This window comes from Nicotiana attenuata, unplaced genomic scaffold, assembly GCF_001879085.1.
Source record: "Nicotiana attenuata strain UT unplaced genomic scaffold, NIATTr2, whole genome shotgun sequence".
Classification (NCBI taxonomy): Eukaryota; Viridiplantae; Streptophyta; class Magnoliopsida; order Solanales; family Solanaceae; genus Nicotiana; species Nicotiana attenuata.
Genome location: NW_017670603.1, coordinates 102,444 through 128,672, shown reverse-complemented (window position 1 = coordinate 128,672; position 26,229 = coordinate 102,444). Strand labels below are relative to the sequence as shown.

The following is a 26,229-nucleotide window of genomic DNA, read 5'->3' as shown; positions in this document are numbered from 1 at the left end:
AAAATTAGGAAAGATACTTATCTCAAGGAAGACAAACCGATACTCTAAAATGAACTTCTCGGGTGAAATGACCTACGGACGGCTCAAATCGAACCAAAATAACTTCAAAGCACAAATAAAAGTCACAGGAAACTATTTCGGATCACAAAAGTCTCAATCTTTAACAAAATCCAAAAATCCAAAAGTCTACCGCCAGACCCGCACCTTGGAACCCGACAAATTTTACAAAAACCGAATACCCATTCCAATACGACTTTAGCCATACAAAAATTATAAAATTTCGATACCACTTGGTCCCTCAAATCATAATTTTTCATTTTTGAAAATTTTCATCAAAAACCACCATTTTCCTCAACTCAAAACATAAATTAAATGATAAAAACAAAGATAAAATCATGGAATATATCAAATTCTAGGTGAAAAATACTTACCCAGACAATTTGCTTGAAAACCCACAAAGAATCGCTCAAAACCGAGCTCCACAAGTCAAGATATGATAAAAATGGTCTAACCCTCGATTTGGGAATATATTCTGCCTGCCCAGGTCTTTATGCATCACGAACGCGAAGGAAAATGAAAGTTGCCCAGTTGTGCTTTGCGAACGCGACAACACGTTCGCGAACGCGAAGAAGAAAAGTGTGATGGCCCAACGACTACTCTTCGCAAACGCGTGAAGCAGTATGCGAACGCGAAGAGTGGAATGGCCTAACTACGTAAACGCGAGGAAACATATGCAAACGCGAAGAGGAAATAAATCACCCTCCAAAATAAAACTTTGCGAACGCGAAGGAAAGGACACGAACGCGATGAAGGAAACCAGATGACAGATTCAGCAGTTCAAAAATAGAAGGAAATGGTCGTAGCCCATCCGAAACACACCCGAGGCCCCCGGGACCCCGTCTAAAACACACAAAAAAGTTCTAAAACCTAACACGGACTCGCTCGAGGTCTCGAATCAAATCAAACAATCCCAAAAATGTAAATCGCGCATGAATCAATCTATGAACTTCCAAATCTTTCAACTTCGAAAACTCATGCCGAAACCAATCAAACCAACCCAGAATAACGCCAAATTTTGCAGGCAAGTCCCAAATGACATGACGGAGCTGCTCCAACTCTCGGAATCGCATTCCGACCCCGATATCACAAAATTCAACTATGGGTCGAACTTCTCTATTTTCCAAACTTTAACTTTTCCAATTTTCGCCGAAATGCTCCAAATCTGAATCCGGACATACGCCTAAGTCCCAAATTACCATACGAAATTGTTGAAGTTATCCAAAATCCATTTCAGAGCCGTTTACATAAAAGTCAAATTCCGGTTAAATTCTCACCGCTTAAGCTTATAAAACTAGATTCCTTCTTCTAATTCGACTCTGAATCATCTGGTAACTGAATTCAACCATGCACGCAAGTCGATACATATAATATGAAGTTGTTCAAGACCTTATGCTACTGAATATAACTTAAATTCTCAAAACAACCGATTGGGTTGTTACATTTGGTGGACAAAAAATTATAACTCAACCAATAGAAGGTTACATTAGATTACTAATTAAAAAGTTCAAAAATTATTGTAACATTCAAGCAATAGCAGGTCGTACATCATAAGGATGCCTAAAGTGAAGATAGAATCGAACAAAATGACTTAGATTTACTACAGAAATATTTCCTTCGATCTTAAGTTTTGCTGATAATTACTTTGACAAACGGTATATTTTTAGCTTTTATATTACCGATAAAGGTAGAGAAAGAAAACATGGGAAAGCATTAGAAGAAAATGAAGGAAACATGGGAAAGCATTAGAAGAAAAGCACTTTATCTAGTGGCCACAAAAATGGAAAAAGTCACAACAAAAGATTTTAATGACGATCTTAAGGGTTGTTGAGAAGAGTTTCGTAGCTGAAACTTATTTGTGGCAAATATTCAGAAAGGCATTTTGTGAATCGGCCTGATTCTATCTCTTTTCATTTCGTTTGAAGAAAGGAATGATCCCAAATAATCGATCTTCCCTTTCGTTGTTGAATCTCTCTTTGATTAATCAATGTTTGATATTCTGAATCCTCATTGCTAATGGAATTCAAATGATCTCTGTCTTATCCTTCCTCTCCCATGTAAAAAATAAAAAAAATCGTGCCTTGCAGTCTTCATGTGATAAATAGCTTGCGCTTGATAAAACATGCTCAATATTTTCCAACATAGAACAAAGAGAAAAGGAAAAGATGAACTTTTATTCTTAGAATTGATCAAATACATACATTCAATTGTGAATTATAGATCAAATCAACTTCACTATGGAATATATTTTAAACATGCTATATATAGTATAGATTGGAATTCCATGCGCCTTTGATGCTCTTATGATGTCCTGAAAATCGTAAAATAATATACTCAGTGGCAGATACAACATATAGTTAAATGGTTCAACTGAATTTAGTATTTCTCGATTCACGGCCACCAAAGAGTATCAGATTTATATATGCGTTAAAAACCGTTACTTACTGGATATAGTCGATCTTAATAACGCCAGCAACAGGATTAGCAATGGTTGAGAAGGCTTCTTTAGATAGATCTAGGGTCCCACCACATCCAGGGCAATGATCAACAATCTTTACCACAATACTCTTGCCAGTGCAAGGGTGTGGCACTGGATTTGTTGGACCAGTGCATGTGACATTGAAAGTTTTGCCACATATTGCACCATTATTCCAAAGAGGATCACTTGCTGCTGCTATAATGGTACCTTGGGGTGTGTTTCCATAACATGCTGAAGCTGCACCAATAATAATAATAATTAAGCCTCAGTTCTATACAAGTTCAGAATTAGTTATAACAAAAAAAAATTATGATATTAAGCAAATAATTGAATGAGACATTTGCATTGTTTCTCACTTGAAGAAAACAATTGTTCTTGTTTTGTTTCTAAAGTCAAATGACTCATGTATCATCAATAACCTTTTTATTTTTTATTTTTCATAGAAAGGAATATGCAAATCATTTTTCATACTGTTTTTTCGTATCAATAAAGCTCTTTTATAAGTTTAAATTATAGCGTTGGTAGTGAAAAATATCAAGTCATATACAGGGTTATAAATTATGATAACCTAATAAAATGATAACTAACTTGATATTATAAATTAAAATTTACTTATAGAGTAAAGAAAATTTATACTACTCGATGCATACAACGTAAATCCCATTTTGTTTTGGTCTATTAAAATTTTAATGAAAGAAAACTAAAATACTTACGAACATAGTTCGTATAAAATGTGGCAGTCCCTGGAGTAGCCAAAGCTATAGAAAATAAAGCAGCCATAACACCAATAATGAGCAAAATACTTTTAGGAATTGCCATTTCTTTTATAAAACTTTCTTTATTTCACTAATATAGTGTCTAACCAACAACTATCTTTATATAGTATTTTTTGTAAGTGTCCACTGGCTAAAATATGGTAATCAGTTAAGAGAATTAAGGCAATTCATTTATTATGTATTTCTTGTCTTACTATGTACAAATGAATTACAATATTTTCATATTCCACTTGTGATTGCATGATAATAGCACTATTATCTGAAGGAAATTATCTTTAGGTAGGTTAATTATTAGATATCACTCGAGATATGGCAAGTTAATAATATTTTTTCATAGTAAGTTAATAAAGAATGTTTTATCTATTTAGCCTTGTGCAAACTATTGAAATTATCCTCCGATAGCAATTAAGAGCTCTCCGTTATGAAAATTGGACCGAATGGCCCTATAAAGGACTGGTATCTAACTATTGTTTTCATTTTAATATATTTATAAAATAACCTCCGAACCCAATATATTTATTGCTTGTCAAGGATTTCTCTACCGGATAGATAGATTTTATTCTATGCTCTATTTATGCTGTTAGTTGTTCATAATCTCTACCCAATTGACATGACTTTGTGATTGTTTAATTGTTCATAAAAGTCTTTCATATTGCATTATTTGTGTTATCTACATTCAATATATTTGTTAAATTATTTATAGACTTTACCTGATTGGCATAATTTTGTGCTTATTCAATTATTCATCAGACTCTACCAGATTGGTGTAACTTCGTGTTATTAGCATTTACCTATTTGTTAAATTGTTCATCAAAGTCTATCCGTTTGGCATACTTTTTCTATATTATTCAACAAAGTATTTCTTCCAATTACAATTTTAAGCTCGATCAAACCACATCGAATATAGTCCAGATGATCTCAAATGTCAAAAAACCTACTTCAAACACCAACAAAAGCGATCCATTATCACCAATTTAGTCAATTGATATCAAATCAAAGAAGATCATATTTTGTCTTCTTCAACACTTTCTAAGGACAAACAACTGATTTTTGAGATTTTTAACATTAAAGTAGCATTTGAATTAAAAATTTAAGCGTAAATTATTAACATTCAAATAATTTTAACAGTAATTATCGTTAACTTCAAGTTTTCACCGTCAAACAAGAATTTTAAGTTTTTTAATATTAAAATTTTATATTATTTTTGGTGAAAAAAAGCTTACTGTAGCAATTAAATAAAATTATGAACAATATTTAAAAGATCAATAACTTAAGGAAACAACCACTGTAATTTTATGGGAAAAGTCATTATTCTGAAAGGTAAGCCCATACAAAATAGTGTTAATTGGAATTGGGCTTGAATTCAGACAAAATCTAACAATTATTGATGAAATCCCACACAAAAATAGAGGGACATTATTAGTTAAGCTAGTCGTTCATATTCATGCTAACACTCATGTGAATATTTTGTCACGAGCCGAAGTTTCATTATTGGGGCCGTGATGGCGCCTAACATCTACCTGTCAGGCAAGCCAACATTAGGTAATTAATTAACATGTTTTAGCAATTATAACAGGGTGATGATAATTAACAATTAATAAATTCACAAATGAACATAGTGTTATTTGAAGTAACGCGATACTAAACTACTCCCAGAAATCCGGAGTCACAAGTACATGAGCGTCTAGAATACTACAAATATGGTCTGAAGTAAGACATAATACTGTCTTAAACTAGAATAACAGTAAAGCATGTGTCACGACCCAAACCCCGATCCGGCCGTGATGGCGCCTCTCATGAAGACAAGGCCAGCCAACCAACCCAAATTGCCTTTTCAGAATAGTTAATATTAATAAGCAGTTTTAGCATAACTAAATAACCACAGTCTAAACAAAAGATTTCTTTATTAAGTGCGGAATACAACCCAAACACAGCCCAAACCGGGGTGTCACAAGTCACGAGCATCTATCAGAGTATAAATACCACTACAAGGCCTAAAATATACAAAAGAGGACTGATAAACATAAGGAAGAAATGCAGTGCTGCGAGCGCTAGCAGTCACCTTGCTAAACTCCGATAAACTTAGCCTCCGATCAGCTCAAAACCCGCTACCAGGTGAACAAATACCTGCATCTGCACACAAGGTGCAGGGAGTAAAGTGAGTACTCCAACTCAGTGAGTAATAAAGGTAAATAATAACTGAGCAGTAAGAAGTCCCGTAAAACAAACCATCATGCTGTATAGAGCAGTGTAAAACCCTTTGAGAAAAGCAGTGAAATCTTTAGAAAAAAACGTCTTAGCTCATTTTAAACCTCTTTTGGAAATGACTTTTTCAGCTGTTACGCAAATGAATCAAAACAAACGGTACGGAGTAAGACGACACGAAAATCCGCCCCTCGGGCACAACACTCAGTTATCAGGTAATGCCAGGCAATCAGGTAGATATTGCATGAAGTAGCACAGATAACAGACAATGGCAGACAAATGAAATAAGGTAAACACATAAAACAGTACCAGTACCGCTGCGGCATGCAGCCCGATCCACATGTCGCTGCAGTGTGCAGCCCGATCCATTTATCATCGACGGCGCTCACTGGGGGTGTGCAGACTCCGGGAGGGGCCCCTTACGGCCCAAGCGCAATATCAAGCCATCTCGTGGCATCAAGTCTAGGCCCTCGGCCTCATTTCAGTATCAGTATAACACTTCTGCAGCGTGCAACCCGATCCAAAAGTATCCTCACACACAGGCCCTCGGCCTTACTCAGTCAAAAATCACATAAGCCCCTCAGGCAACAGTAAAACATGCTGCTTAGCCCAAAAATAGTATCGGAAATATCACTTCAAGTGTTAAAGCAAAATAAACTTGGTTGAGTTTTGAAAATAGTGGAAAATACATGACTGAGTTCAAGTATAAAATCAAATAGTGAGGAAATATCAACAACCATCCCCGAAGGGGTTCAAATAATTGGCACGAAGCCCAAATATGGCAATCAGCCCAAATTATGATGATAACAAATAAGTTTCAGTCAAATATGCAGTAAAATCATCAATCGGGACGGACCAAGTCACGATCCCCAACAGTAAAGACCCCACGCTCATCATCCACCGTGTGTCTCGCCTCAATACAGCACTACGATGTGCAATCCGGGGTTTCAAACCCTTAGGATATCATTTACAATCATTACTCACCTCGAACCGGTGATATCTCTAGCTCAAGACGCCTTTGCCCCTCGAATCGGCCTCCACGCGCGTCGAATCTATCCAATATCAGAGCGAATACATCACAATATGTTAAGGGAACAAAGCCCAAGCGAAAACAATCAATAACGGGCAAAAATCCCGAAATTACCAAAACCCAAGCCCCGGGCCCACTTCTCGAAACTCAGAAATTTCCATATCAACGGGTTCCATATCTTCCCACGAGTTCACACATATCAGAAATTCTCAAATCCGACCTCAAATGGTCTTTAAAATCCCAAATCAAAAGTCCAATTTCTCAAGCCCTAGCTCTTCAATTTTTGGCTTAGTTTCCATGAATTTCTAGGTGGAATTCACATAATAATTGAGTATTGAGATCAAAAATCTTACCTCCAAGAAATCATCTTGAATTCCCTCTTCAATTAACTCTCCCAAGCTTCAATGTCGCCAAAAATGGAGGTTCTTACCCTCAAAATCGCGGAAATGGGCTTTTAAAACATTCTGCCAAGCACTCAATTTCACTTTATCACGATCGCGGAAAAGACCTCGTGATCGCGAAGCACAGCCCAACTTTACTCTATGCGATCGCGTTTAACCTCACGCGAACGCTATGCTCAGAACCTTTCCACTACGCGATCGCGAATGATACCACGCGACCGCGATTCACAACAACAAAAACATAATAACTCTACGCGATCGCGAGCCCCCTCACACGATCGCGAAGAGGAAAATACCTGCAACAGCACTGAAGCCAAACCTGCAATTTCCTGCTATCTTTTAAGGCACAAAGTGGTTCGATTGACCACCCGAAACACACCCGAGGCCCTTGGGACCTCAACCAAACATACCAACATAATCCATAACATCATTCAAACCTGTTCCAATCATCAAAACACCTCAAACAACATCAAATTATCCAAAACTCATCGAATTCAAGCCTAAGTTTCCAGAAACTTCCGAAATTCACTTTCGATCAAAAATCCGACCAAACGATGTCCGACTAACCTGAAATTTTGCACACACATCACAAAAGACATAACGAAGCTACAGCAACTCTCGGAATTCCATGCCGACCCTCGGATCAAAATCTCACCTTTCAAGCGGAATTCGCCAAAATACTAACTTTGCCAATTCAAGCCAAATCCTTCCACGGGCTTCCAAAATGCATTCCGATCGCGCTCCTAAGTCATTAATCACCCAACGAAGTTAACCAAATCATACAGATTCCGATCCGAACTCATATAGAAATAAGTCAACTCTTGGTCAAACCTTTCAGGTTCAAAGCTTTCTACTGAGACTGTTCTTTCAAATTCATTCCAAATTTTTCCTGAAAACCAAAGCCAACGATCTACATTAGTCATAATACATTACACGGGGCATGTCATGCCCGGGAACTGGCGATCAACGTGCAAAAGCTCAAAACGACCGGTCGGGTTGTTACATCCTCCCCCACTTAAACGCACGTTCGTCCTCGAATGTACTCGGAGTTGTTCTAAAATCCAACCAATAGCTGAAATAACTTTACCATGCATATACTCGGGGGTGATCCCACGTCACCCTATCTCATATAGGTCCGATCACATTGCAACTGAAATTTCACAACCCAATCTAGCCCATAGACCACAGAACCACATTTCCATTTCCGAAATCATACACAAGATCAGAACCTCACATCTATATTCAGAATAAGCCCGAGCCAGCCGTAATAACCCATACCTGCAACCTCAGGTGCAATTATATGATATACCACATAACTCAAAAGCATGTAGCGATAACTTCCATTCACAGCAGCTGCCCACAACAACCAACTATCGATACAAAACCTCTTATCAGCTAAAGTCTCATTCCAACACTTTCATATACTACCAACGATAAATGAAACACGCAATAAACCATGACCATTTCTCATATCAACCATTCATGAAGCCATTTCTCCTTTGGCAATTACCATAGCAAATTTTCGAGCCGATCCTCGATATTAACCTTCCAGCATGCTGAAATCGAATCCGATCGTATTCATTATAGATCCCAATGATTTCCTCTAATCCAACACACAACTCTGGTGTCATGACACATCAATAGAGGCCTAAGCCACAACTAGCATAATACGCGCACCAATAAGCAATGGTCCGAACATACTCAAATCATGAAAATGACTCAAATGAAAGAGTTGTACCTCAAGCTCACCAGTACCACCACAAGACAAGGCTGGGAACCCGTCTCACATCATAGAATAGAACACATGAATCTATCCCGCAAGATAATATCTCCATATAGCTTCACGGCAATGCACAATCCTATCCAAACACTACTCCACATGAAGCACCTCAAGTCACTATGCTCAAAGGCGACAACCACGCACCATTTGATGTCTGGGACCAAAGAAAAACATCACACCCACGGTGAAACAAATAATATATACCACACAGCCCGATAGGTCATAACCGTTACGCCATTCACCGAGCAACACCCAATTACTCTTCCTGCTCGACTTTCACTACGAGACCCCAAATAAACCGCACCATATGTGTCCATAACCAACAAATCATAACGCCACGCAACACCGAAAGATAGCTCATAGATCTCCCAGTTTACCAACCAGCTCAATAACAATCGAATCTACATATCCCTCAACCATACAATTCGGAGCCAACCAAGCCGACTCAAGCTAGGACACGCATCCATATTGGCCTACCAACGAACTCTTTATTAAGGAAATCCTGAAGCTGTTCTCACAACTTTTAAACTCTGTCGGTGCCCTACGATGCGGTGCCCGACACCGAATCAAAACCGAAATCAACAACCTTGCCCGACGACATGCCCGGCCACAAGAAAACGCATCCGAAAAGTCCCTCAACACCGGAACTGAATCAATGATAGCAACCTCTATACTGACATCCATCACGAAGGCCCAATTAAGAAAGGCAATCCTTCCCAGCCGTTCGTTGGGTCTTCGAAATATAAACCACTCTACTAGAACATAATCCAACACCTCGCCACCCAACCCGTGGCATTTCCGGCATAGCCCATAGCGCAATAGTCCTGAATAACCCAACACGGAGACAACTAGTCTAACCCCAGCATCACATCTGAATCTAACATACCACATCATAGCCTGAATATGAGAACTTCCGTCTCCACATCCACACAACACATGAATCACCATATCCGATCCCCATTTCGCCGTCCGAACACGTGCCACAACTTTAATACCCAATCATTCCACGATAGATACTCTAAAATTTCTCTGTGCCACCAAGCAAACTCGAATATCACCAGTCGACCCAACAAGAAAGTGCCGCAATACTACCGAAGCATCATCAGTTTAATCACATTACCCTTTTTCTGAAACATATACTCCCGTCAAATCACTTCCAATTAGCAGTACCATTTCCTTGATTATCTGAGGCTACCCGTTGCCTAAGAGTTTTATGAACTTCCATTCAGAACTGGACTGTAACTCATCTAGCCAAGAACTTCCATTGATCCCATATAGAAGTAAAATCATTACACATCCCATGCCTCCGACATTCGTAGAAAATGCACCTCTCCAACCACGGTAGAAATCAACAAGAACTCTCCCAATTCCGTTTGCACAAATTAAACTGCCAAGACTGAATCCTTCTAACTAGACCAAGCTAAGCAAGCCATCAAACCCAAGAGCATTGCTGCAAAATACTTGTACGAACTCATTAGCTCGAACACACACAAAGAATTAATCATATCCTTACCATGCCGATCCGGTCTACTATCAGGCTACCCCATCTATCTAAATTTCCTTCTGATTCATTTTCAACTTGATATCCCCTCTTGCTGTAGCACTACAATTCCTCAACCCAGGCTCACCACACGAAACCCAAGCATAAAACCATACTGTCTAAGACCCATAAGCCGCTGAATACTCTCTCGAATATTCCCAGAAACACCACATTCCAGAATGCTTTACTCTAAAGAACTTCCTGCTAATCTAAGTCCGTTACCTTTACTTTCTTGATACTGATACATAGAATCCCATAATTCACATAGAAATACCACAAGTCTTGACCTCTTCCAATGAACAACAGTTTCTAACCACATGTGCAACTTTAGAGCACTCAATTGATGTATACAGACTCTTGAACACATTAGAACTATTCTCGCAAGTCACTCACTCTTACTCAAGCTGCAATTTACATGACCCAACGAACAGAACCACCCGTGCCTCATTGGCACTCCGATATCGCAGAATGAAATCCTCATCCCAATACAACCAAGCAACTTCCTGCTCTATGCACCGAGCATTCTTTACCAACAACAACTCTAGACATTTCGTGATTCTCATACCCTATGAAGCATAATATAACCTTTGTCAAAATTTTCCTTTACTCTAGCCATAGCTAATTCACTCGCACGCCCCAAACTGGAACTAACATAGCACCTAACCGTGCAATCAACTGCTCACAGCCGACTCCCCCACTTGGCTCGAAGCCATAGATCAAGATACACTCAATAGCTCATAACACTTTTACTCTATTGATGCCACAATACCATAGTGAGATTAAACTCAAATCCTTCGTAAGCTTCTGAAAACACAGATCATCTAGTACTTTAATCTTCGGCAAATCTCGCACTCATTCTCGTAACAGTTAAACCCACTCGCTTAAGCAACCCAAAATTTCAAATTTCAACACGTACTTCTCACTTACACATGAGATCTTCCAACATACACATAAGGATCACACCACTTCAAAACACTCCGCAGGAGATAACCCACCTGCTTCGCCTCAATCCATCATCTCTGTATACCTTCCACCATCATACACATTACACAGTCACTTAGTCTTCCTGGGTCTGAACTCGTACCTCAACATGAAATGCAATTCACTCCCCAACTAGGAGACACGAGAGATTCTTCACGCGCCCATAACTCGGGCTACACATCAAATCACGATGGAAATCAAACACTTAATAGTTCATCTATCATCCAGCAGACTTCCTCGTCACTTCCAAGTCATATAGATACATCTCGCAGTACTAACATACTCATCACATAGCTATCCAACCGTCATTCCCACTAATAGGGACAATACCGAACATATAAGTCCAAAACACTTGCTCACACAATCAGCACCTCGGTGCTCAAGCCATAGGCAAAGATCCGGCCTCAAGTCCTTCAGACTGGCCCAACATCAACTCACAGAGATCACATCTCGCCCCTCGATCGGGGAATCACAAGCCATCAAGGCACATCCGATACTTAGCGCCCATGCGCGCATACGAATGCGTGAAAGGAATTTCAAGAGTTTCTTTTCAAGCTGAATCAAGGACGGACGATAAGAATTCAAGAATGTGAAGTTTTCCTAAAGGTTATACAGCGTCTCGAGGATAAATACAGACGTCTCCGTACCGATCCGCAAGATTCTACTAAACCTGCTTATGACTCGTGAGACCTATGTAACCTAGGCTCTGATACCAACTTGTCACGACCCAAACCCCGATCCGGTCGTGATGGCGCCTCTCGTGAAGACAAGGCCAGCCAACCAACCCAAATTGCCTTTTCAGAATAGTTAATATTAATAAGCAGTTTTAGCATAACTAAATAACCACAGTCTAAACAAAAGATTTCTTTATTAAGTGCGAAATACAACCCAAACACAGCCCAAACCTGGGTGTCACAAGTCACGAGCATCTATGAGAGTATAAATGCCACTACAAGGCCTAAAATAAACAAAAGAGGACTGATAAAAATAAGGAAGAAATGCAGTGCTGCGAGCGCTAGCAGTCACCTCGCTAAACTCCGATAAACTTAGCCTCCGATCAGCTCAAAACCCGCTACCGGGTGAACAAATACCTGCATCTGCACACAAGGTGCAGGGAGTAAAGTGAGTACTCCAACTCAGTGAGTAATAAAGGTAAATAATAACTGAGCAGTAAGAAATCTCGTAAACCAATATGATTCGCTGTATAGAGCGGTGTAAAACCCTTTTTAGTAAAAACAGTGAAGCTGTGAAATCCTTAGAAAAACATCTTGGCTCAGTTTAAACCTCTTTTGGAAATAACTTTTTCAGCGGCTACGCAATTGAATGCAAAACAATAGTGTAGATAAGCACAGAAATTTGCCCCTCGGGCACAACACTCAGTTTTCAGATAATGCTAGGCAATCAGGTAGGTATTGAATGAAGTAACACAGACAACAGATAATGGCAGGCAAATGAAATAAAGTAAACACATTGAACAGTACCAGTACCGCTGCGGCGTGCAGCCCGATCCATATATCGCTGCGGCATGCAGCCCGATCTATTTATCGTCTACGGCGCTCACTGGGGGTGTGCAGACTCCGGGAGGGGCCCCATACGGCCCAAGCGCAATATCAAGCCATCTCGTGGAATCAAGTCTAGGCCCTCAGCCTCATCTCAGTATCAGTATAACACTGCTGCGGCGTGCAGCCCTATCCAAAAGTATCCTCACACACAGGCCCTAGGCCTTACTCAGTCAAAAATCACATAAGCCCCTCGGGCAACAGTAAAACATGTGCTCAGCCCAAAAGTAGTATAGAAAATATCATTTCAAGTGTTAAAGCAAAATAAACTTGGTTGAGTTTTGATAACAGTGGAAAATACATGACTGAGTTCAAGTATAAAATCAAACAGTGAGGAAATATCAACAACCATCCCCGAAGGGGTTCAAATAATTGGCACGAACCCAAAATATGGCAATCGGCCCAAATTATAATGATAACAAATAAGTTTCAGTCAAATATGTGGTAAAATCATCAATCGGGACGGACCAAGTCACGATCCCCAACAGTAAAAGACCCCACGCTCATCATCCAGCACGTGTCTCGCCTCAATACAGCACTACGATGTGCAATCCGGGGTTTGAAACCCTCAGGATATCATTTACAATCATTACTCACCTCGAACCGGTGATATCTCTAGCTCACGACGCCTTTGCCCCTCGAATCGACCTCCACGCACATCGAATCTATCCAATATCTGAGCGAATACATCACAATATGCTAAGGGAACAAAGCCCAAGCGAAAACAATCAATAACGGGCACAAATCCCGAAATTACCAAAACCCGAGCCCCGAGCCCACTTCTCGAAACTCAGAAATTTCCTTATCAACGGGTTCTTTATCTTCCCACGAGTTCATACATATCAGAAATTCTCAAATCCGACCTCAAACGGTCTTTCAAATCCCAAATCAAAAGTCCAATTTCTCAAGCCCTAGCTCTTCAATTTTTAGGCTTAGTTTCCATGAACTTCTAGGTGGAATTCACATAACAATTGAGTATTGAGATCAAATATCTTACCTCCAAGAAATCCTCTTGAATTCCCTCTTCTATTAGCTCTCCCAAGCTTCATAATCGACCAAAAATGGAGGTTCTTAGCCTCAAAATCGCGGAAATGGGCTTTTAAAACATTCTGCCCAGCACTCAATTTCACTTAATCGCGATCGCGGAAAAGACCTCGCGATCGCGAAGCACAGCCCAACTTTACTCTACGTGATCGCGTTTAACCTCACGTGAACGTGATGCTCATAACCTTTCCACTACGCGATCGCGAATGATACCAAGCGACCGCGATTTACAACAATAAAAACATACGCGATCGCAGACCCATCTGCGCGAACGCGAAGAACAACCTGGATGCCTCCCCTAAATAACTCTACACGATCGCAAGCCCCCTCACGTGATCGCGAAGAGGAAAATACCTGCAACAGAACTGAAGCCAAACCTGCAATTTCCTGCTATCTTTTAAGGCACAAAGTGGTCCGATTGACCATCCGAAACACACCCAAGGCCCTCGGGACCTCAACCAAACATACCAACATAATCCATAACATCATTCAAACCTTTTCCAATCATCAAAATACCTCAAACAACATCAAATTACCCAAAACTCATCGAATTCGAGCCTAAGTTTCCAGAAACTTCTGAAATTCACTTTCAATCAAAAACCCGACCAAACGATGTTCGACTAACCTGAAATTATGCACACACATCACAAATGACATAACGAAGCTACAGCAACTCTCGGAATTCCATTCCGACCCTCGGATCAAAATCTCACCTTTCAACTGGAATTCGCCAAAATACTAACTTTGCCAATTCAAGCCAAATCCTTCCACGGACTTCCAAAATGCATTCCGATCGCGCTCCTAAGTCATAAATCACCCAACCAAGTTAACCAAATCATAAAGATTCCGATCCGAACTCATACACAAATAAGTCAACTCTTGGTCAAATCTTTCAAGTTCAAAGCTTTCAACTGAGACTGTTCTTTCAAATTCATTCCAAATTTTTCCTGAAAACCAAAACCAACGATCTACATTAGTCATTATACATTACACGAGGCAAGTCATGCCCGAGAACTGGCGATCAACGTGCAAAAGCTCAAAACGACCGGTCGGGTAGTTACATCATGGTAGAAGGGGACTTTAGAGACTGCGAACACTAACAGCTCTACCTCAAGTCTCCTATAACTGTCAAATCCGAGCAGTTTCCACTCCGCGCCACTAGGACCAACACAGGAATCTGTACATGAAGTGCAGAAGTGTAGCATGAATACAACGAACCTCATGTAGTAAGTGCCGAGCCTAACCTCGTTGAAATAGTGATGAGTCTATGGCATGTCACTCACAATAAACCTGTACAAAATAATAATAACAGAAAACATGATCGAAATAAAATAGTAAACTCATATAAACTAATCCTAAGGTCAATTACCAGAGGGCCCCAGAAAAACAAAATCTCAAACCTCGTATAACAATATCAGGAATAAAATCTATAGTGTCACGACCCGGATTTCCCCACCCTTGAAGTTCGTGATGGCGCCTACTCGTAGAAGCTAGGCAAGCCACAAATCATAAACTCTTACCTACTTTATTTTAAATCCTTTTATCAATCATAACATCAAGCGATAAATATCTAAATGACCGCGGAATATGAAATTAAAGACGAAGACTTAAATTAAATAAGCTGAACAATAATGCGGAATTCAACATGTGCCTCTACCCAAGAACTGGTGTCACATCATCCAGGGACTACTAAGAGTACTAAATACAATCGTTTGAAAAAAATATAACACTGTTTGTCTCAAAAACATGAGATAACAGAATGAAATATAAGATAGAGGAGACGCCGGGCCTACGGACGCGTGCAAGGCTATCTCGGAGTCTCGGTGGACTAAAGGTTGGCTCTCGAGCTACTGCTGCTGTCCGGGACCTGGATCTGTGCAAAAGAGCACAGAGTGTAGTATCAGCACAACCGATCCCATGTGCCTAGCCTAACCTCAGCGAAGTAGTGACGAGGCTAGGACCAGACTATCAAATAAACTTGTGCAATTATATAATAAATAGCGGAAGGTAAAACAGGTATAAGCAAGTAAGGATGGGAGGGGAAAACATGCTTCGGGGAATAACAGGTAAAAACAGAATATCAAGAGAACTATAAAGGAATCAAAATCCAAACACTAGCAAGAATAAGGAAAAACAAGGCAGATTTCACTTTCTTTTCACATCTTGTTTCAGGCGTGCAACCAGATCCCATTTCATTATAACTCGTGGTAGGCGTACCACCCGCTCCCATTTCATTATATCTTGTGGTAGGCGTACCACCCGCTCCCATTTCATTATATTTTGTGGTAGGCGTACCATCCGCTCCCATTTCATTATATATCGTGGTAGGCGTACCACCCGCTCCCATTTCATTATATCTCGTGGTAGGCGTACCACCCGCTCCCATTTCATTATATTTTGTGGTAGGCGTACCACCCACTCCCATTTCATTATATCTTGTGGTAGGCGTTCCACCCGCTCCCATTTTATTATATCTTGTGGTAGGCGTACCACCCGCTCCCATATCATATTGTTGCGTGCGTGTAAACCGATCCATATATATAATAGTGTTGCGGCGTGCAACCCGATCCATATATATAGTATTGTTGCGGCGTGCAACCCGATCCCCCATGAAAATCTTTGATTTTAGGTTGAAATCATGTTAAAAGATGATAATGATTGAAAGAAATGAGTAAAAACTAACTTACAATTGATTTGGAAGAAGGTTTGTTCTTGAAAAATCGTCCCAAGGAGTTGTGTTTTTAATATGGGGTGAAAATGACTTAAAAATCGACTAAGCATAAAAATTTACAGGTTGCAAATACGGGAATTGCGAACAGGGGTTCGCAATTGCGAACCCCGACCCTCAAATATGGGAATTGCAAAGTCAAGTTCGCATTTGCGAACCCCTTCAAAATTCCCCAGGTTTCACATTTGTGAAGAAGTAGTCGCAATTGCGACTTCGCATTTGCGAGAAGAATATCGCATATGCCATGACTGAGGATCTAGGTGGGCATCGCTTTTGCGATGGAAGTCTTCGCATTTGCGAAGAGGGCTGCTCAGGCGTTGTCTCGCATTTAGGATGCATAGCTCGCATTTGCGAGGCTGGCTTCGCAAATGCGAAGCCTGCAGGTCAGTTCATACCAGAAAATTTGTAAGTTCAAAAATGCAACCCGTGGCCTATCCAAAACTCATCCGAGCCCTTGGGAGTCCAAACCAAATATGCACACAACCTCAAAAACATCCTACGCACTTATTTGCACGATCAAATCGCCAAAATAACATCATAAATATCGAATTAAACCCCAAAATCCAAGAATTCTTTCAAACTTCATAAAATCTCAAATTTTCCAATTTAGGTCCGAATCACGTCAAACGACGTCCGTTTTCAACCAAATTTCACAGGAAGGACTTAAAACATATATAAGACCTGTACCGGGCACCGGAACAAAAATACGGGCCCGATACTATGGCTTTCTAATCAGATTTCATTTCCAATTTCCATAAATAATTTCAGAAAACAATTTTTACAAAAAAATTCATTTCTCGGGCATGGGACCTCGAAATTCGATTCTGGGCATACGCCCAAGTCCCATATTTTCCGACGGACCCTCCGGGACCATCAAATCACGGGTCCGGGTCCGTTTACCCAAAATGTTGACCAATGTCAAATTTATTCATTTTAACATAAAAAATTTAGCATTTTTCATAGAATTTCACTTCTAAGCTTTTCGGCTACGCGTCCGGACTGCGCACGCAAATCGAGGCGACTCTAAATGAGGTTTTCAAGGCCTCGGAAGTACTGAATTCATTTAAAACAGGTGATGACCCCTTTGGGTCGTCACATTCTCCACCTCTAAAACAACCGTTCGTCCTCGAACGGACAGAAGAAGGAAGTACTCGAGTCGGGGAAAAGATGAGGATAACGGCTCCGCATATCGGACTCGGACTCCCAGGTCGATGCCTCAGGAGGCTGACCTCTCTACTGAACACGAACAGAAGGGAAATTCTTGGATCTCAACTGACGAACCTGCCGGTCTAGAATAGCTACCGGCTCCTCCTCATAAGACAAGTCCTTGTCCAACTAGACAGTGCTGAAATCTAACACGTGGGCTGGATCGCCGTGATACCTCCGAAGCATGGACACATGAAACACTGGATGTACGGCTGATAAGCTCGGCGGCAAAGCAAGTCTATAAGCCACCTCACCCACTCGATCAAGAATCTCAAACGGACTAATGAGCCTAGGGCTAAGCTTGCCCTTCTTCCCAAATCTCATCAAGCCTTTCATAGGCGACACTCGGAGCAATACCCGTTCACCAACCATAAAAGCCACATCTCGAACCTTGCGGTCTGCATAGCTCTTTTGCCTGGACGGAGCTGAACGAAGCCTATCCTGAATGATCTTAACCTTGTCCAAGGCCTCTTGAACCAGATCCGTACCCAACAACCGAGCCTCCCCCGGCTCAAACCATCCAACCGAAGATCGACACCGCCTACCATATAAAGCCTCATAAGGAGCCATCTGGATACTCGATTGGTAGCTGTTATCGTAGGCAAACTCCGCCAAAGGCAAAAACTGATCCCACGAACCTCCAAAGTCGATGACACAAGCTCGAAGCATATCCTCCAAGATCTTAATAGTCCGCTCGGACTGACCGTCCGTCTAGGGATGAGATGTTGTGCTCAACGCAACCCGTGTGCCCAATTCTCGCTGAACTGCTCTCCAAAAGCTTGAGGTAAACTGCGTACCCCGCTCCGAAATGATAGATACGGGCACACCATAAAGGCAAACAATCTCCCGAATATAGATCTCAGCTAACCTCTCAGAAGAATGGGAGACTGCCACAGGAATGAAATGTGCTGACTTGGTCAACCTATCAACAATGACCCATACTGTGTCGGACTTATTCCGAGTCTGCGGGAGTCCAGTAACAAAGTCCACAGTGATCCGCTCCCACTTCCACTCGGGAAGCTCAATCCTATGAAATAAACCACCAGGCCTCTGATGCTCGTACTTAACCTGCTGACAATTCAAACAACGAGCCACATATGCTTCGATATCCTTCTTCATTCTACGCCACCAATAATGTTGTCGCAAATCCCGATACATCTTCGCAACACCCGGATGAATAGAGTACCGGGAGCTATGGGCCTCCTCCAATATCAACTCTCGGAGCCCATCCACATTAGGCACACATACTCGACCCTGCAATCTCAAAACTCCATCATCATCTAAGGTAACATGCCTGGCACCTCCGCGCTGCACCGTGTCTCTAAGGACACACAAATAGGGATCATCATACTGCCGATCACGGATACGCTCCAATAATGAAGAACGAGAGACCGTGCAAGCTAACACACGACTGGGCTCAAAAACATCCATCCTCACGAATTGATTGGCTAAAGCCTGAACATCCAAAGCAAGCGGCCGCTCTCCGACCGGAATATAAGCAAGACTGCCCATACTGGCTGACTTCTTACTCAATGCATCGGCCACCACATTGGCCTTCCCAAGATGATATAAAATGGTGATATCATACTCCTTCAACAACTCCAACCACCTCCTCTGCCTCAAATTCAACTCTTTTTGCTTGAACAAGTACTGAAGACTCTTGTGATTTGTGAACACCTCACATGCCACGTCATACAGATAATGCCTCCAAGTCTCCAATACGTGAACTATGGCTGCCAACTCCAAATCATGGACCGGATAGTTCTTCTCATGAATCTTCAACTGCCTCGAAGCATATGCAATGACTTTGCCATCCTGCAACAACACTGCTCCAAGCCCAACACGGGAAGGATCACAATAGACTGTATAAGGCCCTGAACCTGTGGGCAAAACCAACACCGGTGCCGTAGTCAGAGCTGTCTTGAGCTTCTGAAAGCTCGCCTCACACTCGTCCGACCATCTGAACTGGGCACCCTTCTGGGTCAATCTGGTCATCGGGGCTGCAATGGACAAAAACCCCACCACGAACCGTCGATAGTAGCCTGCCAACCCCAAGAAACTCTGGATCTCTATAGCTGATGCTGGTCTAGGAGAGTTCTTGACTGCCTCTATCTTCTTTGGGTCCACCTGAATACCCTCCGCTGATACAACATGACCCAGAAATGCAACTGAACTCAGCCAGAACTCACACTTGGAGAACTTGGCATATAATTGACTATCCCTCAGAGTCTGAAGAACCACTCTAAGGTGTTGCTCGTACTCCTCCTGACTGCGGGAGTATATCAATATATCATTAATGAAAAGTATCACGAATGAGTCCAAGTAAGGCCTGAACACTCGGTTCATCAAGTCCATGAAAGCTGCTGGGGCATTTGTCAACCCGAATGACATAACCAAGAACTCATAATGCCCGTACCGCGTTCGGAAAGCTATCTTAGGGACATCGGATGCCCTAATCCTCAACTGATGGTAGCCAGATCGCAAATCAATCTTGGAAAATACCCTGGCACCCTGAAGCTGGTCGAACAAATCATCAGTCCTCGGCAGTGGATACTTATTCTTGATCGTTACCTTGTTCAATTGCCGGTAATCAATACACATTCTCATTGACCCATCCTTCTTCTTGACAAATAACACCGGCGCACCCCAAGGTGATACACTGGGTCTAATGAAACCCTTCTCAAGCAAGTCCTGCAACTTTTACTTTAGCTCCTTCAACTCCGGCGAGGCCATACGATATGTTGGGATAGAAATGGGCTGAGTGCCCGAAACCAGATCAATGCAGAAGTCAATATCCCTGTCGAGTGGTATACCCGGCAGGTCTGAAGGAAAAACATCAGGGAACTCACAAACAACGGGCACAGAATCAATAGAGGGAACCTCAGCACTGGAATCACGAACATATGCTAAATAGGCCAAACACCCCTTCTCGACCATACGCCGAGCCTTCACATACGATATAACACTGCGGGTAGAATGACCAGGAGTCCCTCTCCACTCTAAATGAGGCACACCCGGTAAAGCTAACGTTACAGTCTTGGCATGACAGCCCAAGATAGCGTGGTACGGTGATAACCAGTCCATTCCCCAATATAACACCAAAATCATCCATGTCCAGAAGAAGCAAATCTACACGAGTCTCAAGACCTCCAATAACCACTATACATGAACAATGGACATGATCCACCACAATAGAATCACCCACCGGCGTAGACACATAATAGGGGCACTCAAAGGATCACTAGGCATGACCCGATACAATGCAAAATAAAACCAAAGCTTCTCTACCACAAACCTGAACAGTACCTGCACGTCCTCCTCTAATACCTTTACCTCCACCTCTAGCATCTCTATCTCCTCCTCTAATACCTCTACCTCCACCTCTAATACCTCTACCTCCACCTCTAATACCTCTCTCTGGGTGATGTTGAGAAACTTCTCCAGAAATAGCTGTGTGAACTGCTCCCAAGTCAAAGCTGGTGACCTAACTGGTATAGCTAATCAATAATCTCTCCAACAGGTCTTGGCGGATCCAGACAAGCGAAGGTAGCAAAATCGACCCCATTGGTTTCCATGATCCCCATGTTCCTGAGAACCTCATGACAGTTGTCTAGATAATCCTGGGGATCCTCAGTAGATGCACCGCTGAATGTAGTAGTGAAGAGCTTGGTGAAATTTATCCAACCTCCACAAAGCCTCCGAAGACGTAGCTGATCTATCACAGGTCTGTGTTGTTGCTCAGCTGAAGAAGTGGTACATGACCTCGCCATTCGCGAAGGGACAAGAGTAGAGATTTCAATTTAGCATTTGAGAAACAAAGCCGCACGACAGGAAAGAACAAGTGTGAAGTTTTCCTAACTCCATAGCCTCTGGGGGAAAAATACAGACGTCTCCGTACCGATCCCTCAGACTCTACTGAGCTTGTCCGTGAATTGTGAGACCTGTGTAACCTAGAGCTCTGATACCAACTTGTCACGACCCAGATTTCCCCACCCTCGGGGGTCGTGATGGCGCCTACATGTGCCTCTACCCAAGAACTGGTGTCACATCATCCACGGACTACTAAGACTACTAAATACAATCGTTTGAAAAAAAATATAACACTGTTTGTCACGAAAACATGAGATTACAGAATGAAATATAAGACAGAGGAGACGTCGGGCCTGCAGACGCGTGCACGGCTATCTCGGAGTCTCGGTGGACTGAAGGCTTGCTCCCGAGCTACTGCTACTGTCCGGGACCTGGAACTGTGCAAAAGAGCACAGAGTGTAGTATCAGCACAACCGACCCCAAATAAACCTGTGCAGTTATATAATATACAGCAGAAAGTAAAGTAGGTATAAGCAAGTAAGGATGGGAGGGGGAAACATGCTTCAGGGAATAACAGGTAAAAACAGAATATCAAGAGAATTATAAAGGAATCAAAATCCAACCACTAGCAAGAATAAGGAACAACAAGGCAGATTTCACTTTCTTTTCACATCTTCTTGCAGGCGTGCAACCCGATCCCATTTCATTATATCTCGTGGTAGGCGTACCACCTACTCCCATTTCATTATATCTTGTGGTAGGCGTACCACCCGCTCCCATTTCATTATATCTTGTGGTAGGCGTACCACCCGCTCCCATTTCATTATATCTCGTGGTAGGCGTACGACCCGCTCCCATTTCATTATATCTTGTGGTAGGCGTACCACCCGCTCTCATTTCATTATATCTTGTAGTAGGCGTACCACCCGCTCCCATTTCATTATATCTTGTGGTAGGCGTACCACCCGCTCCCATATCATATTGTTGCGGCGTGCAACCCGATCCATATATAATATTGTTGCGGCGTGCAACCCGATCCATATATAATATTCTTGCGGCGTGCAACCCGATCCATATATAATATTGTTACGGCGTGCAACCCAATCCATATATAATATTTATAATTATAACAAGAGTCCCGACAAGGGATCAAAAGGTCTACACTATCCCGGCAAGGGAAAAAGAAACAGCTATAACCAAACTTGTTACAACACCTATCTACCTCAGCTATACCCAAACTTGTTACAACACCTAACTACCTCAGCTATACCCAAACTTGGACAACACCTAACTACCTCAGCTATACCCAAACTTGTTACAACACCTAACTACCTCAGCTATACCCAAACTTGGACAACACCTAACTACCTCAGCTATACCCAAACTTGTTACAACACCTATCTACCTCAGCTATACCCAAACTTGTCCCAACATCTAACTACCCCAGCTATAACCATAATCTTTACCTAACACAAAGAATCATCAACCTAAGTATTCGTAATATCAATGAAGAACACAATATAAGGGAACCACAACTCAACAATAGCCCGGCAAGGGGGCAACATAATGATCTCTTCTCTTTCTCACTTTTACATCACAATTCAATTCATCACTCGAGCCACTGCTTTAGAGGTTCAATTATCACTTATGCTTTCACAATTCGTTATACAACTGGAGTCAAGGCTCCTCGATGTTCATAGGTCACAATTCTTTTCACAACTTTACACAACAAATAGAAATTTTCACCAAGGCATGAATAATACAACGAAATCATGGAAATCATAATATAAGACTCATGGTCATGCTCGATACCGACGAATAGATACTCGTCACCATGCCAATACATCGTACTCAACAAGAAACAAATAGCAAATAGGATGCAACTCCTACTCCCTCAAGCTAAGGTTAGACCAAACACTTACCTCGATGCCTCAAACACAACTCAAGTCTCAATTATAGCTTTACCCCTTGATTCCACCGCCAATTCGCTCGTATCTAATCATAAATTACTTAATTACATCAATAAGTGCTAAATGAATCAACCCCAATGCATGAAAATGAGTTTTCCAAAGTTTTAACCAAAAAGTCAAAAATTGCCCCCGGGCCCACATGGTTAAAACCCGAGGTTCGAACCAAAACTCGATTACCCTTTCCCCCACGAACTCAAATTTATAATTTGTTTTGAAATCGGACCTCAAATCGAGGTCCAAATCCCCAATTTTTGAAAAACCTAGGTTCTACCCAAAACACCCAATTTCCCCCATGAAAATCTTTGATTTTAGGTTGAAATCATGTTAAAAGATGTTAATGATTGAAAGAAATGAGTAAAAACTAACTTACAATTAATTTGGAAGAAGGTTTGTTCTTGAAAAATAGCCCAAAGGAGTTGTGTTTTAAAAATGGGGTGAAAATGACTTAAAACTCGACTAAGTATAAAAAATTTCAGGTTGCAGATATGGGAATTGCGAACAGGGGTTCGCAATTGCGAACCCCGACCCTCAGATATGGGAATTGCAAAGTCAAGTTCGCATTAGCGAACCCCTTCAAAATTCCCCAGGTTTCGCATTTGCGAGAAGAATATCGCATTTGCGATGACTGAGGATCTAGGTGGGCATTGCTTTTGCGATGGAAGTCTTCGGATTTGCGAAGAGGGCTGCCCAGGCGTTGTCTCGCATTTGCGATGCATAGCTTGCATTTGCGAGCTCGCATTTGCGAGGCTGGCTTTGCAAATGCGAAGCCTGCAGGTCACTTCATACCAGAAAATTTTTAAGTTCAAAAATGCAACCCGTGGCCTATCCAAAACTGACCCGAGCCCTCGGGACTCCGAACCAAATATGTACACAACCTCAAAAACATCCTACGGACTTATTCGCGCGGTCCAATCGCCAAAATAACATCATAAACATCGAATTAAAGCCCAAAATCCAAGAATTCTTTCAAACTTCATAAAATCTCAAATTTTCCAATTTAGGTCAGAATCACGTCAAACGGCATCCGTTTTCAACCAAATTTCATAGGAAGGACTTAAAACATATATAAGACATGTACCGGGCGTCGGAACCAAAATACGGGCCCGATACCATCGCTTTCTAACCATATTTCATTTCCAATTTCCTTAAACAATTTCAGAAAACTATTTCTACAAAAAAAATTCATTTCTCGGGCTTGGGACCTCGGAATTCGATTCCGGGCATACGCCCAAGTCCCAGATTTTCCTACGGACCCTCCGGGACCGTCAAATCACGGGTCCGGGTCCGTTTACCCAAAATGTTGACCAAAGTCAAATTTATTTATTTTAACATAAAAAATTTAGCATTTTTAATAGAATTTCACTTCTAAGCTTTTCGGCTACGCGCTCGGACTGCACACGCAAATCGAGGCGACTCTAAATGAGGTTTTCAAGGCATGGCAAGTGCAGAATTCATTTAAAACAGGTGATGACCCCTTTGGGTCGTCACATATAGCCACAACACAACTACTACACATCAAATCCGTGCGGCGTGCAACCCGATCCCAAGTTTCACACAATATATTTCTCAACATACAATATTTCCAATTATATCATATCATTTCCTGTTTCGTTGTGGCGTGTAACCCGATCCCCCAATATCAATTAATCAACACAAATAACTCAACACCATTATTCATGAAACATCAACACAGTAGAGAAAAGGAACGAACGAAACAATATAGATGTCATGACCCGAAATTCCAAGCGTCGGGACCGTGATGGTGCCTAACACTTCACTTGCTAGGAAAGCCAACGTTAGAACAATTTATCCTTTTAAGCAGTTTAAAATTTAATAATGAAGAAGAGCTAATTTAACTGCAATAATCCAAATTAAATAATGCAGAAGCTAAAACAGCCAAACGTCTAAAATATCCCTGAACTTGATGTCACAAGTGCATGAGCTACTAGAATAGTACATACAAGGGTCTGAAATAACATAAAGATGTCTGAAAAGAAGATACACAGCTAAATAAAAATAAAGAAGGGGACTCCAGGAGCTGCGGGCGCTGAGCAACTATACCTTAAGTCTCTACACGTTGTCCAATCCGAGCTCACTGATAACTATAGCTGGGACTGACTCCAAAATCTGTACAAGAAGTGCAGAATGTAGTTTGAGTACAACCGAACCCATGTACTCTGTAAGTGCCGAATCTATCCTCGACGAAGTAGTGACGAGGCTAAGGCGGGTCACTACACTACAACCTGTAAGCAGTATATAATAATCACAGAAATAGAAATACATAACATGATTAAAAAGTCAACTGGAAATAATAACTATAGCCTCAAGAAATGAAACAGTATCGTCCAGAATTAACAATCCTTAGAATTTCAAATAACAATACCGAAAACCAACACAGCTCAAGGAAATAGAAACACATAGGTTGTTGCGACGCGCAACCCGATCCTACCGGACAACACAGAATCCTCCCTTATTTCACTGTAATAACATCAACAACAACAATAAATAACATATAGATATGTTGCGGCGCCAACCTGATCCCACCATATAACTATGTTAGTATCATAATTCACCCTTATTTCACCATAACAATCCACCCTTATTCCATCTGTTGCGGCACACAAGCTGATCCCACCGTAAAGTACGAATTCTACCCCTTACTT

At 41.5% G+C, this 26,229-nt stretch overlaps 1 protein-coding gene across 1 annotated transcript; it reads right to left on the bottom strand.

The window, feature by feature from the left end:
• Positions 1-2,498: 2,498 nt before the first annotated feature.
• LOC109241422 (putative EG45-like domain containing protein 1) lies at positions 2,499-3,355 on the bottom strand. The gene is made up of 2 exons (XM_019408164.1): positions 3,250-3,355; positions 2,499-2,773 (listed from the first exon to the last, which is right to left on the bottom strand). Exons 1-2 carry the CDS (start codon positions 3,353-3,355, stop codon positions 2,499-2,501), a joined length of 381 nt encoding a protein of 126 aa, XP_019263709.1.
• Positions 3,356-26,229: the final 22,874 nt, after the last annotated feature.

Coding starts and splice junctions, on each gene's coding strand:
- LOC109241422 (XM_019408164.1), bottom strand. CDS start 3,355: ATGGCAATTCCTAAAAGTATTTTGCTCATTATTGGTGTTATGGCTGCT. Junction 2,774..3,249: donor ATTTTATACGAACTATGTTC/GTAAGTATTTTA, acceptor TTATTGGTGCAG/CTTCAGCATGTTATGGAAAC.